The sequence below is a fragment of the Heteronotia binoei genome, chromosome 2 (assembly GCF_032191835.1).
Source record: "Heteronotia binoei isolate CCM8104 ecotype False Entrance Well chromosome 2, APGP_CSIRO_Hbin_v1, whole genome shotgun sequence".
Classification (NCBI taxonomy): domain Eukaryota; kingdom Metazoa; phylum Chordata; class Lepidosauria; order Squamata; family Gekkonidae; genus Heteronotia; species Heteronotia binoei.
The window spans coordinates 173122288-173139573 of NC_083224.1; the positions used below are offsets into that span (position 1 = coordinate 173122288).

General features: G+C 47.1%; 1 protein-coding gene across 2 annotated transcripts in view; it reads left to right on the forward strand.

Moving 5' to 3' along the window:
- Positions 1–17286, forward strand: part of PAPPA2 (pappalysin 2) — a 159617-nt gene that overhangs the window by 15500 nt on the left and 126831 nt on the right. For both annotated transcript variants that reach the window (XM_060232479.1, XM_060232480.1), the window contains exon 2: positions 10361–11423. In XM_060232479.1, coding sequence (XP_060088462.1) covers positions 10361–11423 — 1063 coding nt within the window. The remainder of the gene's footprint in view (positions 1–10360; positions 11424–17286) is intronic.

The window sequence follows — 17286 nt, forward strand, 5'->3', positions numbered from 1 at the left end:
CACACAGAGCTTTTTTTTGAGCAGGAATGCAGTTCCGGCTGGCTTGGTGTCAGGGGGTGTGACCTAATATGCAAATGAGTTCCTGCTGGGCTTTTTCTTTAAAAAAAAAGCCCTGAAGAGAGCAATTCTGAACAGGTCTTATTAGAGCCTTGCTCAGGTCTGTTCCCTTGAGTTTACTTTCAGGAAAGTGTTCTGAGGATTGTACTCAGAATAAGCTTCATGGGTTCCAGCGTTTTTCTGGGTTCTTGTTTTTAGCTAATGCATTTATTTTTAGAGGTAAGTTATTTTGAGCAAGTCTTGTTGCACAATTACTTATGGACTCAATGACACGATGGTGTAATAGTAGAACAATGCCATATTTTGTTTCTTAAAAAACCTTCAACATTAACTAGTAGTGTGCCAATTTCCTCCCATTATTTGTTATAGGATCTTAATTTTTAAGGAGTTTATTGTTTTAATATGACATAGTTTTGTTTGGTGTAGTGGTTAAGTGCGCGGACTCTTATATGGGAGAACCGGGTTTGATTCCCCACTTCTCCACTTGCACCTGCTGAGATGGCCTTGGGTCAGTCATAGCTTTCCTAGAAGCTGTCCTTGAAAGGGCAGCTGCTGTAAAAGCACTCTCAGCCCCACCTACCTCACAGGGTGTTTGTTGTGTGTGGGGGGGAGGTAGAGGAGATTGTGACCGCTCTGAGATTCAATGTATAGTGCAGGATATAAATCCAAAATCTTCTTCTTCCTATCTACAGAAGTACAAGAGAACAACTGAGTGTTGTCATCTTTGCTCTCTCTTCCCTTCCCTTCTGTAGTCTAGATATTTTCCACTCCTCCCCAACAAGAACAGTGCAAACTAAAAACACCCTTCAGTTTAAATTAGACTTTTTAGAAGGAAGTGGATCTAAAATAGTAACTCTCGGAGTCCACCAGAACTTGTCAGCAAATTGGCAAATGCAACTCCTTGGGGGAGAGATTTCCAAAAGAGAGGTTGCCATTTCTAGGAAAGCTGAAAATGTCACTGCCCTTATCTGTTCTTCTATGAGTGAGGGCGCCATGAGCACACAAGGGAATATGTGGAAGGAAGCATTCTTTCCGATATCCTGGTCTCGGGTCATTTAGGGGTGCAAAGGTTAAAAAGCGCCTTGAACAGTGCCCAGAAGTATGCAGGCAACTGATGCAAAATGTTTCAGAGCTGTTGTGTTCCCCACAACCAGTCCCAGTCAAGAGCATTTTGTACCAGCTGCAAGTTGTGAATGTCTTTCAAATGCATGTAGAGTATGTTATAAAGGCTTCTCTTGGAAGCTGCCTTCTTTGTGTTTCACAGAGAATCTAGCAACAGCCCTTAGGATGGTAGGACTCTGCTGGCCAGCTGCAAATGGCTGTCTTGGAGGGGCATTCTCAGGTCTTATAGCAACAAGGGAGTGTGTGATTTGGATCAGGGCCATTGTTCTGGGGAAAACGGCTCTCCTGCTTGTGGGGACATATACAGGCACCATGTGGGTACTTGTATGGGCTTGGATTTTCCAGAGCCTTTCCACTGACAAGCCAACGTTTCCCTGTGGAATGTGTCTTTCTTGCTTCTGCACTCCTCTCTGGGTACAGTTCAAGATGCTCCCCACCCTGTGCTGTACTTTTACTTACAGGCATTTGTAGTCCTGGCAGGGGGGTGGGGAGGCAAGAAGCAAGCAAAATCCATTCTTTCTGCAAGCAGAATCCAATCTCTCTGGAAATGTTCAGTTGACACAAGCTGTGCCCCCCCCATGGGGCAAACAGGAGCTTTGGAACATAAGAACATAAGAGAAGCCATGTTAGAACAGGCCAATGGCCCACTTAGTCCAACACTCTGTGTCACACAGTGGCAAATATATATATATATATATATATATACATATATACACACACACACACACACACACACTGTGGCTGATAGCCACTGATGGACCTCTGCTCCATATTTTTATCTAAACACCTCTTGAAGGTGGCTATGCTTGTGGCCACCACCACCTCCCGTGGCAGTGATTTCCACATGTTAATCACCCTTTGGGTAAAGAAGTACTTCCTTTTATCCGTTTTAACCCGTCTGCTCAGCAATTTCATTGAATGCCCATGAGTTCTTGTATTGTGAGAAAGAGAGAAAAGTACTTCTTTCTCTACTTTCTCCATCCCATGCATTATCTTGTAAACCTCTATCATGTCACCCCGCAGTCGATGTGGAGTGCAGCAAGCTTTTGCACCCTTGAAAAAAGTGTTCCTTCCTCCGTATGCTTCAGCCCAATCTGAATCCCCTTCTCCAAATATACACATGGCTCCTCTGTCATTTAAAAGAAAGCAAGCCATCTCTTTAAGGAGCATCTGCTTCCAAGATGGGTTTTGCTCTTTGTGTGAGGGCCAAGTGGTCACTTTCCTTTCCCTTTGTCCCAAAGTAGCCGACTGGAAAGACCGGTGGTGGCAGAGGCCGACTCCACACACCTTTTCCAAATGTGAGAGCATAGTTGTTCTCTTTAGGTGTGCTGAGTTAACCTTAGGGGATCTTCAGTGGCTGATCCTATCTTCTTCTTGTTTCTCTTCATAGGTCAGGGTACTCTGACTTCCTTTGTGTTAGCCCTCTCAGGCTGTCTGGTGCTCCTGTTTGTGTTCCAGTCTTGATGACTTCACCCACGGACTCCCTGACTTTTGGAATTCCTCACTTTTTCCAATCGGTGATGGACTGGAACTGTCTGATCCCAGCTTCATACACATTCCTGGCTATATTCTCAGTTGCTGGCTGGGCTTTTAAAATGGGGTTTCACACAAAGGTTTTGTCTTCTTGAGAACAGTAGCCATTGTGCCACATACCATGGGGAGGGTGGTTCTATCTGATGCAGTGGGAGAGCCAGTTTGGTGTAGTGGTTGAGTGCGCAGACTCTTATCTGGGAGAACCGAGTTTGATTCCCCACTTCTTTGCATGCAACTGCTGGAGTGACCTTGGGTCAGTCATAACTCTGTGAGAGCTGTTGGACCTGTTCTGGACACCTACCTCACAGGGTGTCTGTTGTGGAGAGGGAAAGGGAAAGGAGATTGTAAGCTGCTCTGAGACGCCAAGTAAAGGGTGGGGTATAAATCCAGTTTCGTCTTCTTCCTCTGCTTCTTCTTTTGCTGCTTCTTCTGCTGCTGCATTTTTATTCTAATCTTGCTCCATGGAGCTCTTGTGTGGCTTACATGCTTCTCTCTCTGTTTGTCTTCACAGCAAGCCTGTGAAGAAAGCAAGGCAGAGACACAGAGAGGGAGAGACATGCAGGCTGGCTCAAAGTCCCCTAGCTGGTTTCCGTGGCAGAGTGGGGATTTAAACCTCTAGTTCTAGTCTGACATTCTAGCCAAACGCTATACTACACCTCTCAGGAGACTTATGAGAATCTTGTTGGGAAAGGATGCCATTAGAACAGAGGCGAGACGCCTTTTATAATAAGAGTCAAACCACGTCAGTGTTCCGTGGAGGAGATCAACAAAGAGCCAGTATAAGACATTCCCATTTGCATTAATGAAAATATAGTGGGAAGTGCTGTTAAGTTGCCGCTGATTTATGGCAAACATGTAGCTTAGGGGTGTCAAACTCATTTGTTATGAGGGCCAGATCTGACATAAATGAGACCTTGTTGGGCCGGGCTATGTTGGGTTGGGCCGAGCCATGTCAGGCCAGGTCATGTGTGTACCTATTTAAGATTAGGTAGCAGAGAGATAAATTTTTATAAATAACACAAACACAAATATATATATTTTTTAAATTAAAACATGCTTAAAACGTTAGCACTCATTGGTCTTAAGGATGTTTTCTTTGTATTTCTCTCATGGGATCCAGGGAACTGGGCAAAGGAAGCTCTGACTTTTTCCTTCCTTCCCCAGGGAACTGGGGAGGGGGAGGGGAGCCTCAACCAATAGAAGGAAGAGAGGTTTGGCTCAGTAGCTCTGCTGTGCAATTGAGAGAGCCTGGCAAAGCAAGCTTTTCTTCCCCCCTTCCTCCCCAAAAGAGGAGCCTCAGCCAATGGAGAAAATAGAGGCTTTGCTCTGTAGCTCTTGTGCAATTGAGCAAGCCTTGCAAAGCAAGCTGTTATACAGAATGAAGCAAGACATAGGGAGGAGGGAGCAGATGACAGCCAGTTGCTCGGGGGCCTGATAGAAGTCCTTCGGGGGCCTGATTCAGCCCCCAAACTGCATGTTTGACACCCCTGCTGTAGGGTTTTTAAGGAATGAGATGAGCAAAGGTAATTTGCCATTGGCTGTCTCTGCATGCCAACCAAGTGCTAACCAGGACTGACCCTGCTTAGCTTCCAAGACCTCACAAGATTGGGCCACTCTGGGCCATCCAGGTCAGGGCAACTCTTAATGTTCCTGATAACTGATGTGTGGATTCTTCCATGATGCATCCATGACCCAAATACTGGTTCCCTGTGAATCCTTTATTGTGAATGGGCATTATCTCCCCGCCTCCCACAGGGAGCTGAATTTGGTTGCCCTAGTTGCAAAATGTGTAGGGCAGGGCATTGATACATTCCCCCCTCTCAGTAAGCAACCTGACAGAATGTGTGTCCTGTAGAACAGACAAGGAATAAGCCTGTTTTGGGATATGTAGACTGTGACCAAGAGTGTCTCTCATCTGGGCCGTCTGCAGTGATGCTTCTCTGGGGGTTTCTGTTGCTCAGTCAGCACCAAACTCTCTGGATAGCTCCTTGAGCAGAGAGCAGGACTGACTGCAGGCTGGACAGGGCAGATTCTCATCCCTGACACCATGTGACAAAGGATACTGTGTGTGTGTTTGTGTGCTGGAGTGTGAGCAGTTTGGGAGTGTGTAGTTGCTCTTGCAGGGCCCGATCCAGCAAGGACTTCTGCACCAGCCCAATCAAAATAGACTCGCCTACAACAGCAGTTCCCAAGTTGTGGCCTGGAAGGAAATTAATTAGTGGGAAGTCAAAAGCACACACTCGCTTCTTGTTGTATCTCTGTATACCTCATTGTGCAGTCCTTACACCTTCCAAAGATGAGGCTTCTTGTTGTGTCCCTGTATGATTCATTGTTCTGGCCTTATGTCTTCCAGACTAGCTCTGAGGCTGTTGTTGACTGCTCCTGGGCCAGACTCAGACTCCTCAGAGGATGAACAGGAGGGGGTAGTGATGACTCAGGGGGGAAGAGCGGGGGTATCTGGGGATGCCCAGCAGCACCTATCTAGGCCCAGACCCAGAGCCCCTGGACTCTGAGTTCTTGGCTGAGGAACCTGCTCTTGAAGTTTTAGCTCAAGAAAACTCTGTCAACTTCCCAGACCCCTACCCAGTGGTTGTAGTTGCCCCTCCCATTTCTCCTCTACCCAGTGGGTTTGGTAGAGACAGCAGACCTGTGAGGAGGCAGCTCACTGTTACAGAAGTGTTAGGCTTACTTCCCATGTGGTGAGTAAAGGGAACCTCCATATTAAGAAGCAGTGAAGCTATGAAACCCGGTGGTTGGAAGCAATATCTAGGTAAGGCCTTGGCCTCTGTGCCCTGTTTTTTTCCCTCCAGGGCAACTGGTTGGCCACTGTGTGAAACACAGTGCTGGACAAGAGGGACTCCTGGTCTGATCCAGCAGGGTTCTTCTCATGTTCTTAAAAGAACATGAGACACCAGAGATTTGTGTTAGTGACACCAGAGATTTGTGTAAAAAAGAAAGAATGTCATTGGGGTTGGATCCAGTGATCCATCAGCAGAAGGCAGTAATGGTTGCAGAGCTTTCTTATGCTCCTTCAGCAGTCCTTGTCAACCCTGATAGAAGAGAGGAAGGGCTGCTGAGATGAGGGCGACATAGGAAAGATACACAATCCCTGAATCAAGTGGTTTTGAAGAGGAACCCTTGTGGATACTGTTCATAGTTTGAATTGCACCAGTCTGGGGTGACATCACATCACGTTTTCTTGGCAGACTTTTTATGGGGTGGTTTGCCATTGCCTCCCCACTTCCCCCACAGCAAGCTATACTTTCCCCCCAGCAAGCTGGGTACTCATTTTACCGACCTTGGAAGGATGGAAGGCTGAGTCAACCTTGAGCTGGCTACTTGATCCCAGCTTCCACTGGGATAGAGCTAAGGTTGTGAGCAGAGCTTGGACTGCAGTACTGCAGTTTACCACTCTGCACCACGGGGTTCCTATAACATACAAGGTGCGCTTTATGAGCTACTTCCATCTCCAAGTGATGTTGTTGCAAACTTGTCATCTGAAGAGGAAAAAGATTCAGGTGATCAGCTGGGTGTGAGTGGAGCTTAGGATTCTGGGGGATGGGTAAGGGAGAGAACTGTTACCCTGTACTTTAGGACCTGGGTGACTGGTGCAGGCTAAAAGTCCATTACATTATAGACAGTTTCTCTGTGCCATTTTATTGATAAAGTAGAAAGTTTTCTTACATGCTTCATGAGGCTGTACAGGTGAGATGGGAGTTATGGGAATGTGTAGGAAAGCTGGGGCAGGGGCTGTATTATATTCAAGTTTATAGTGGGCCCAGAGAAATATTGCTTGGGCTATGTGTGTGTAAGACTGGTGTGGTGGTTAGAGTGTCACACGAGGATCTGGAAAACCCAGGTCCAAATCTCCACTCAACCATGAAAGCTTACTGGGTAACCTTGGGCCAGTCACACACTCTCAGCCCAAGCTATCTGTCAAGGTTGCTGTGAGGATAAAATAGAGAAGGGAAGAACAATCCTGTAAGTGCTTTGGGCCTTTGGAGAGAGAAGCAGTGCATAAATGTCTAAATAAATAATACAATCAAATTGACATGTCAGGTTTGTTGGTAGCTGCACTGAAAAGAGGGTAGGCTGGTTGATACTGTTTGTGGTGCAGAACAAAATTTAATTCTGGGTATAAACTTTCATGTGTGTGCATGACTCAAACTTTGTTCTGTTGCTTCAGACCAACACAGCCACCCACCTGAATCTGTTTGTGGTTCTGTCAGTGAACAACTTGGAGTGAAGACTGTGAAGAAATATTTTTTTGAAGGTTTGAATTGAGCAAAACCTTCATTCTGAATTTTAGAAGCTTTCCCCTCTCTGGGCAGAGAACAGGCGGGGAGTGGAGCCTGTTCAATTGCTTTCCTGACTTACCTCAGTCCACCTCCATACAATTGCTAAAAGGCCTAGACAATGGGGTGGTCAGGCTCTCCCCCTTCCAAGCAGGGAACAGAGACTTGGAGGAATTAAGGGTAGAAAGTCTTCAGGAAGAAATTTCTGGAGATGTCAGGAAGAACTTCCTTGACCTAGCCTGACTGAGGCAGTGGTAGGAGAAAGGGAGAAGATAAAACTGGAAGCAAGGAGGAAGGGCTCTTTTTGGTGCTGAGTCCATCAGAGCAGATAGAACTCTTAATAGAGGTCTGGAGGAGGCGGCCATTAACCATGTGCTGGTCTGAAGAGATAGAGGAAGCTTCAAGGCAATGCTGCTCTTAGATATCTGTAACTTCCTGTTCTATATTTCAACATCTGATAAGGCATGTATAGAGAGAGGAATTGCGTTTTACCCATTTCCTTTGAATCCCTTGCTCAATCTGTTACTGTGCTAAAAGTATGCTTGTGAACATTTTATTTTTAATAAATACTTTATAACTTTTGATGCTGGTAGTGTTTCTCTGTACCACGTAGACACCCACCATCTTGGGTACAATATTTTAAAAGGAGTGCCAGGGGGAAGTTGGCAAATGGGTATTCCTCCAGTGGTGCACAAGGCAGTTAATGGTGTATGTGGTAGCCAGGTGCCAGGCAGTGGGAGACACAGAGGCAAGTCTTGAGAACTTGGAAGGGAAGCCCTGACCTTCGCAGCAGGCAATTCTGTTCAAAGGTGGTGGTGGGTTGAGAGAGGGAAAAATTGCTCCGGGTGTTGGGAAAACATTGGAGGGGAGGATGGAACAGGGCTTGCAGGTCAGAGCAGGCCTGTGCCACCGCAGTGACCAACATAGCATTGAAAGTCTTTTTATTGAAGTTTCCATCTGGCTTTTACTATCTCACAGTTTGTGCTACACATGCATGGTCCGTTAGGCCGAATGCCTCTTCAACAATCAGTCTTGTTTCAGACCTTGCTTAGTTAAAAAAAATGAAATTAAAGAAATACATGTCTACAAGGGATGAGCACGAATGGGGAAAATGGAGATTTGTCCCAGTTCTTGCTTTGTGGGGTCTTATGAACTATGACCTTTCGTGAACCTTCCTGTTTACCGAACCAGTTCATTTTGTGAGGTTCATGATAGAACAGCCTCCCTGCAGGTTGGAGATGTGAAACGTGCAGTGAGTTTCCAGCTGACTTTTCTCTTCTACTCCCCCCCCCCCTTTTCCTTCCAACCCTGTGATCCATGACCTCCGGGCCTCCTGGGATCACCCTTTTTGGCCTGGCCTCATCTGCTGGCCTTCCTCTGACAGCCCCATGGGATGGTTTTTGAGAACTCCCACCACTTCTGTCAAAAGGAGATCCCCCTGCTTTTCTTTCTGAACCTGCAATCCTTGACCTCCAGGCCTCCTGGGGTCCCTCTTTTTGTTCTGGCCTCACCTGCCAGCCTCCCTCTGACTGCCCCATGGGCCAGTTTCCCGAAGTTCTTTTCGCTTCTATGAAAAGGAGATCAACTTCCCCTGTCTCCTTCAAGCCTCAGATCTCTGCCTCCTCTTTCTCCTGTGTTGCCAGCATACATCCCTCCTCCACCTCTCCCTTATCTTTTTCTACCCCCAACTGGGCTCTTTCATGCTTTTCTCATGCTCCTATAAGGGCCACTTTTGATTGGTGTTTGGAGGGCTACTGTTGGAGTTCTCAGGGCTGCAGAAAGGCTACAGAAGTCCATCCCCATTGCTTTGCTTTGATGACTGATTGACTGGTGCCACTGTACCTGCCACACAAACCACTGTCACAAACTGCACAGAAAATCCAAGGAGGTTTGTGGGAAGTTATTTGCAGGTGTGATTACACAACCCTCAGCTCATGAACCATGAACTGGGTGATTTTCGTGATGCATTTAGGTTTGTGACAAGGTTTGTGCCCATCCCTACTTTGTACGTGGTGTCTTTTCTGGAGGAAGGTATCCTAAAAGTAGTTTTGAAGCTGCTCTGAAGATTTATGTGTTGGAGTTTGTTTTTTTATGAAAACTATCTGATTGATACCAGGCTGCAAGAACACTTTTGAATAAAACAGGGCTTACACTGAGTAAACATGCTGAGAATCGCTCCCACAATCTGCAGTTGTCTCCTATTCCCACCCCCACCCCTACTTGTAGAACCAGCATTTTTAGATCTTTAGCCTCTTTTCTTGCTTCATGCAAGGATCCATGAATGATCTGTTGGTAGGCATCTTCCCAATGCCCTTTGTTATGAAGATTGTCTGGTAGCATTTTTGCAGGTACAAATTGCAGCGGAGTTAGAAATGTCATATCATGGAAAGCACAGTGGTGGGCTATATGAATTGGCCCTCAATGATGTATACAAAAAATCAATGTATAATGTGTGTGTGCGGGTGGGGGGGAAGCTTGAAAGGACAAATGTATGTCTGTTCTTGACCTACCAAGAAACCTTTATTCCCTTCCCCCCTCCTCGGGAACTGTAGATTGTAGAAGAGATTTAAGACTTCTCACCAAGGCATTGCAGCATTCTCAGCAAACTATAGTCCCCAGGATCCATAGAGGGATGCCCATGACTTTTTTTTTTTGGTAGAAAAAGCCCAGCTGGAACTCCTTTGCATAAACAGGGGTTCCCAATGGTAGCTCACCAGATGTTTTTTGCCTACAACTCCCATCAGCCCCAGCCATTGGCCATGCTGGCTGGGGCTGATGGGAGTTGTAGGCAAAAAACATCTGGAGAGCTACCGTTGGCCACCCCTGGCATATTAGGTCACACCAGGGCTTTTTTTGTAGCAGGAACTCCTTTGCATATTAGGCTCCACCCCCTGATGTAGTCAGTCCTCCTGGAGCTTGCAGTAGGCCGTCTTCTAGGAGCCCTGTAAGCTCTTGGAGGATTGGCTACATCAGAGTATGTGGCCTAATATGCAAAGGAGTTCCTGCTGCAAAAAAAGCCCTAGGTCACACCCCCTGATGTCACCATTGTTTCACACAGGACATTTTTTGTAGAAAAAGCCCAGAGGGAGTTAATTTGCATTTTAGACTACACCCCCTGATGCCAAGCCAGCTGGAACTGCGTTCCTGCTCAGAATAAGCTGTGGGGGATGTCACAGTAGTTGGTTGGCATTCCATTTGATTTAAATATATGTGGTAGCTGCCCTTTAGGTCTGCTGTATTGTTTTAGCTGCTCCTCTTTCAGCACTGAGAGAAGGTTCCCTCCCACCCCCATCTTACCATGTTGCCCTGTCTGTATTTTGCTGTTTTAAAAATCTTCTTCCTTCCTTGTGCAGGTGTGTTTGACAATTGCTCCCACATTGCCAGTGACAAGGGCTGGACTCTGGGCATCCGTTCGCAGGAGAAGCTTGGGAAGAAAGATGCCCGCTTCTTCTTCTCGCTCCGGACAGACCGGGTTAAGAGATCCTCCGCCATATTGGCACACCACCGCTATCAGCTCAATACCTGGACTCACCTCGCTGCCACCTATGATGGCCACCAGATGCTGCTGTACCTCGATGGGGAACGAGTTGCTCGTAGTTCCCAGCAGTCGGGTGCCTTGCACAGCCTCTTCATGGCCTCTTGTCGCACCCTGATTCTAGGCGGAGACAACTCAGAGGACGGGCACAATTTTCGTGGGCACCTAGCCCTGCTCGCCCTTTGGAGTGTTGCTCTGCCACAACAGAAGCTTCAGCGTTCCTTCTTGAGGAAGATCGAAGATAGAGAATCGGCCGTAGTGCTCAGTGCCAGGTTCAGCCGCACGGAGCAGCAGTGGGTGACTTTTAAGGATGGGGCTTATCCGCTGGGAGAATCCTTTCAAGCCCCAGAGCCTCAGGTTCTGTCCCCACTCCTGCCACCTCCTTGTGGGCAGACTGCCTGTGACAACGTGGAGTTGATCTCCCACTACAACAGCCACTGGCCGTTGAGGAACGAAAAAGTGGTGCGCTACCGCGTGGTCAATATCCACGACAACGATGGGTTGCACCCAACCGTTACCCGGGAGCAGATCGCCCATCAACACCAGGCTCTGAGTAAGGCCTTTGGTCCCTATAACATCACTTGGCAGCTGAACATTCACGAGGTGTATAACTCCTCACTCCGCTACCGAGCAATCCTCGTGAACTGCGAACCCGGCAAGATTGGCAATGAGTACTGTGACCCGGAATGCGAGCACCTACTGACCGGCTACGACGGGGGTGACTGCCGTCGGCTGGCGCGCTGCTATGCCTGGGAGCGTAGAGACGGTGTTTGCAACATGGAGTGCAACAATATGCTGAACGATTTTGATGACGGAGACTGCTGCAACCCCAAAGTGACCAATGTAAGGAAGACTTGCTTTGACCCGGATTCTCCACACCGGTAAGCGGGAAGGTCCCGGGGCCAGTTCAAGGCTTTTGGTCACCCTGAATGAGGCATGCCCATCCCCTCCAGGGCCTGTACCACTGCTGGCTGGGTCCAACAGGTTCCTTAGCAGTGGCATACCTCTTAGCTGCTGTGGAGCAATTGAAGGCCAGGGGCTGTTGCTTTCTATGTTGGGTGTCCTCGAAGAGTCTGACTTGTCTCTCTTGGGAACAGAATGTTGGCCTGGATGGACCTATTGGTCTTATCCTGAAGGGTTCCTTGAATATATTCTTACATTAAATAGATAATACGTCTTTATGACACATGTGGGTGTGTGTGCATGTGAGTGAGTTTGTGTATTGCAGAGAAGGAGCCCACCAAAGGATGCCATACAGTTTCTCCGCACCGTGAGGTGTTACACACTGCCATGGGATTCCTTTCTGTGGCAGATGGACCATCCAATGTCATGGGTGGAAGGCAAGTTTGGTCAGTCTTGCAGCCATGTTCTCCTTGGCAAGTGCTGCATTTTCCCTTGTAAGAAACAAATCATAGCCATTTGCTTCAGAAGGGTCATATCAGTGGGTGCTCTAGGGGACCGTTGTGGTAGCATTCTAGGGGCCAGACTATACAGGGTCGTGTTGCTGTCCTGGCCTGTGGACGTTGCCTGTGCTATTTTAAATACTGTGAGGTGGGCTGAAACAGCTATGAGTTTTCCCTTTCAATGTCAGCTGTGCAATGTGTGTGTCTGTGTGCAACCATTGTGGCACTTGGGAAAGTGCAGGAGGGCTTGACTACGACTGGTGATCTCAGCTATCTAGGTCTCAAACTTGGTCTTACTCACAAAGTCGCACACTAAGTTCTGTTTCTTGGTCAGAACAGTGTGATGAACAAGAGCCTCTGTCTGCTTATCAGATATAATGTGTGTGCGTGAGAGAGAGAGAGAGAGAGAAAGAAAAATTGAAACAATATTTTAAAATGCACGCTCATAACTTCATCACTGAGGAAAGCCCTTGCTGTTCTCATACAGGAGATGGGTGAAGCTCAGAAGTATTCAGTTATGGCCACAGGGAGCTTCCTGCCAGGGCCGGCAGGTCTCCCAAATCCACTTCTTTAACTGCTGGATTAAATGAACAAAGTTCAAGTCCAGCGGCACCCTGATGACCAGCAAAGTGTTATTCAAAGTATCAGCTTTCGTGGATAGGCATGCTTCTTCATATTCAAACAACGGAATAAAATCTCCTCAAGTTCTGCTTACAGGAAAAGAGAGAGTGGGGGTCAGCCATTAGGAAGGACCACTCAGAGCCAAGATGTGCTTGCACATGAAAGCTTATACTTTGAATAAAACTTTGCTGGGCTCAGGGCTTTTTCTATAGCAGGAACTCCTTTGCATATTAGGCCACACACTCCTGATGTAGCCAATCTTGCAATAGCTTACAGGACTCTTCTTACAGGGCCTACTGTAAACTCCAGGAGGATTGGCTAACTCAGGGGGTGTGGCTTAATATGCAAAGGAGTTCCTGCTACAAAAAAAAGCCCTGATTGCTCTGTCTTAAAGGTGCCACTGGGCTCAAACCTTGTCTGCTGCTTCAGACCAACATGGCTACCCACATGGATCTGGCTGGATTAAATGACATTTCTTAATTTACGCAGTTTGCAGGCTGCTGTCCTGTGACCCCTTGGTGACAAAGGCTACCTTTCTGAATGCTCAGTCCGCCTGTCAGAGTGGTCCACACTGCCTTAAAGGAGACCATCTCATGCATTGAGAAAGGTGGAAATTGGCCACATTGTTAGAGGGGATCATTGGTAGTTAAAAAAAAAAAGCCCCCCCAAACCCATGCACGTAGCACATAACATCTTTTGCATCTCATAGAAGTGGCACTGTTGAAAGTCACTTGCATAGGAAATGTGCAGTAGAAGAAATTTAAATGAAAAGTGTTGATTTGAGTGGAATAGTAGCTGTGGGCAAATAATGTGTGTTGGAAGTACGGAGGGGAGGGGGGAAGCATAATTTGTGTGGTGGTGGGTTCCCGTTCCGTCTCCCCCGGTTATGCAGCTGCGCACTCTGGTCCCCATTGATCGAAGGTTATAGATTTCAGCTTGCATTCCTCTTTGCATCTAGAGCTGCATCCCCTAGAGCTGGATCAGATACTCTTAATGGTTTTAGCAACACACATCTGTTTTTATTTATTTTATCATGATGTATCAACTTTCTTTTTGATCCAACAGGTTTTCAAAGCAGTAAATAGATGCCTTGCCCCTTTCTGATAAGACGTCAATTATGCATACTGGAAGGATTGCGTGTAGCAAGTTCTTCCCATGCCTATAGTCAGACATAATGATTGTAAAGGGCTATTCTCAGCAGACATTCTTATTGTATTGTATGGTATGGTATTGTATTTATATGTGTGTGTGTGCACCTGGAAGTCACAGCAACCTCTGATGGCTGGCCCCTATTGGGGGCCTGGAGGATATCAGGGAGGTGGCTGAATAAAGCCTGCCCCTGCCTCCCGACTCCTGGTATTCCAAAGAGGTCTCCCATCGAAGTATTTGTCAGAGTTGACCCTGCCTGGCTTCCGAGATCTGACAAGTTCAGGTCAGGGCTCTTTCAGCAGTCATTATGATCAGGCAGTATGCTCCGTTCCTCTGTCTGGGGGAGCCTCATCTCTGTACTAAGTGTCTGGGGTGGCCTATGAACAGTTAGATCCATGTTTTTTGCCTGGTGTTTGGGGAAACCTGTTTTGTGGGATTTCTCCTTGTCTCTCTCTCTCTCTCTCTCTCCCTCCTTCCCTCTCTCTTTCTGAAAGTGCCTATGTAGATGTCCTATACTTCTTTTTATGTCTACATTAACCATTTTATTTAGTGTGAGTTTTAAAAAGTTAATTAACTGAAGCGTTTGTGTGTGTGTTTATATATATATTTTCCCTTGGGTGCCGGGAAGAAAGCAAGAAAGAGGCTTGAGGGATGTCTTTTAATGAGAGTTCTAGAAAGTGGGAGCACCGTTTGTACCAGCCAATCTCACGTTCATTAATGCGGGAACAAGACCCCTCTATCTTCAATCCAGAGGGGACAAGGAAGAATATGTACAAACCTACTTTGGCTGCCACGCATATTGGCATTACTTGTTCAGGAAACTGGAGAAATACATTTTTAAGGATCAAGTATTCTTGCTATGTAGGAACTTAGAAGAGTGATGACAGACAGGCATCCTCCGTGTGATGTGAGCTGATTGAACGCACAATCTCGGTGCAAAAAACAATGCCTTGGATTGCAGCTAATCTGTGTTGAAGCACCTTCCACTGTTTCTGTGGTGTTAAGTCAGTCTTCACATAAACCCAAGCCATATTCAAGGGCTATGAGAATTTGGAAGGTCATAAAAAAAAAACCTCTGCTGCTGCTGTCTTGCATTGACTGATCTTGGGCTGAATTGCTGTTGAGGAAGGCAGCTTCCCTGCCTCTTCCTTCTGACGGCTTCCTTCTTTGCCCTCTGATATAATAATGGTAGGAAAAGTTGCAGGCAGCAGGAAAAGAGGAGGACCCAACATGAGATCCTACAATGGCTTTCCTCTTTCCTTGATGGTCGGAGACAAAGGGTGGCGATTGGGGATGAACTGTCCCGGAGACACACGCTTGATTGCGGAGTGCCTCAAGGGGCGGTGCTTTCCCCGATGTTGTCGGTTCTTTGCTTGGGTCGTCATGGCCCGGGAGGGGAAATCCCTCTGCCAGTTTTTGACGGGGCACCGTTGACAGCGGCGCACAAGGTCAAGAGTTTGGGGGTACTATTGGAGCCTTCACTGACAATGGAGGCTCAGATAGCAGCCACTGCCAAGTCTGCATTTTTTCATCTTAGGCGGGCGAGGCAGTTGGCTCCTTTCCTGGAGCACGACAATCTAGCAATGGTGATTCATGCCATGGTCACCTTGAGGTTGGACTGCTGTAATGCCCTCTACATGGGGCTGCCCCTGTGCCGAACCCGGAAGTTGCAGTTAGTGCAGAACGCTGATGCCTGGCTGTTATTAGGGCTCCCATGATGGGAGCACATTCGGCCGGGGCTTCGGGATCTGCACTGGCTGCCAATAATATACCGAGTCCGGTACAAGGTGCTGGTCATTACCTTTAAAACTCTATATGGCCTAGGACCTGCCTACCTTAGGGACCGTCTCTCCCCACATGTTCCCCAGAGAGTACTGAGATCGGGTTCTCAAAACCTGCTTGTAATCCCCGGGCCAAAGGAGGCACGTCTGAAATCTACCAGGGACCGGGCCTTTTCGGTAACAGCACCTTGCTGGTGGAACCAGCTGCCGGAAGAGGTGAGGGCCCTGCGGGACCTTGGGCAGTTCCGCAGGGCCTGCAAGACAGTCCTCTTCCGGCTGGCTTATAACTAACTGACATTGGAAACTTTATGGAAGGTTGTAGCGTAACATTTTGACAGATCGCTGTCCTATATGTTTTATTATCTTACTGTTTTAAATTGTTGTAAATTGATGTTTTTTAAAGCTAAACTTATGTTAGATTTTATATGTTGTAAGCTGCCCTGAGCTGCTTTGGTGGGAAGGGCGGGATATAAATTGAAATAAACTGAAACTGAAACTGAGATGGAGTGACTCCATCAAGGAAGCCACGGCCCTCACTTTGCAAGATCTGAGCAAGGCTAGGACATTCTGGAGGACATAAGCTCATGGGGATGGCAGAAGTCAAAAGCCACTTGATGGCACTTAACTTACCCAGAACTATATCCTGTGGATATGGAATCTAGTAGCAAGGGCAATTGTCAATTTAGGTTCAAGGGCAACTTAACACACATGCATTTCACATATGATTCCCTCTCCAAAATAGGAGGAGGAGGAGGAGGAGAAGATTGAATTTATACCTCACCCTTCGCTAACCAAAGGAGTCTCAGAGTGGCTTGCAAATCTCCTTTCTCTTCCTCTCCCTACAACAGACACCCTGTGAGGCAGCTGGGGCTGAGAGAGCTCTCCCAGAACTGCTCTTGAGCAGAATAGCCTTGAGAAAACTTGTAGCTGACCCAAGGTCACATCAGCAGCTGTATGTGGAGGAGTGGGGAATCAAACTTGATTCTCCCAGATAACAGTCCATGCACTTAACCACTACACCAAACTGACTCTCTACACCAAACTGTAGCCTGAACAGAGGTACTGAAATTCCAAGGGGTTATGGGAAGAGGAAACAAGAAACCAGATTTTAAATCTGTAGTGTGACTATCCCCCCCAGTGTTGTTTCAAGTTTCCCCCTCCATAAGACAGTGAATGGGGGCACTTTTGAATGGGCGCACTATTGAAAAAGTGTTCACATCAGTGTCTGTGTGTGATCACACAACCCTTTGTGGCTGTACCTTCCAATGCAGATTGTGTGAGAGAAGGCTCATCGCTTAGATTGTTGCTTCCTTTCCCTGGCCCCCAGAGAGGGCATGTTTCTCCCTCCCCCCCTTTAAATGCTGCTCCAGAAATAAAGATGAGTATTAGCAATTGGTGTTTGTGGAATTCCTTTAGGTCCAGCGGAAAGCCTCTCTGGAAGGATTTAGCTAGCATTTTGGTTGGCATGTCCCATTGCAAACTGTTAACGCTGTTTAAAACGAAGACATTGTTTTTAGTTTGCTTTGGCCTGGGCGAGGCCATTATTTTAGGAAATAGGAATTGTTCCTGTTTGGCGGGAGGGAGGGAGGGAGGCAGGCCGGAGGCTGTGGAACCCGGAGGCTCCAAAGCCCTTCAAACAAGCATAAAAAGAGGCCATGGGAGAGAGAATTCCAAGCACCAGGGAACCTCTGCTGCCAAGGGCAACATTGTGGGAGGAGAATTAGTCTTGGAGTTTTAATTTGCTTTTTAAAAAAATGATACAGAGTTTGAAAATGCAATCTTTACATTGC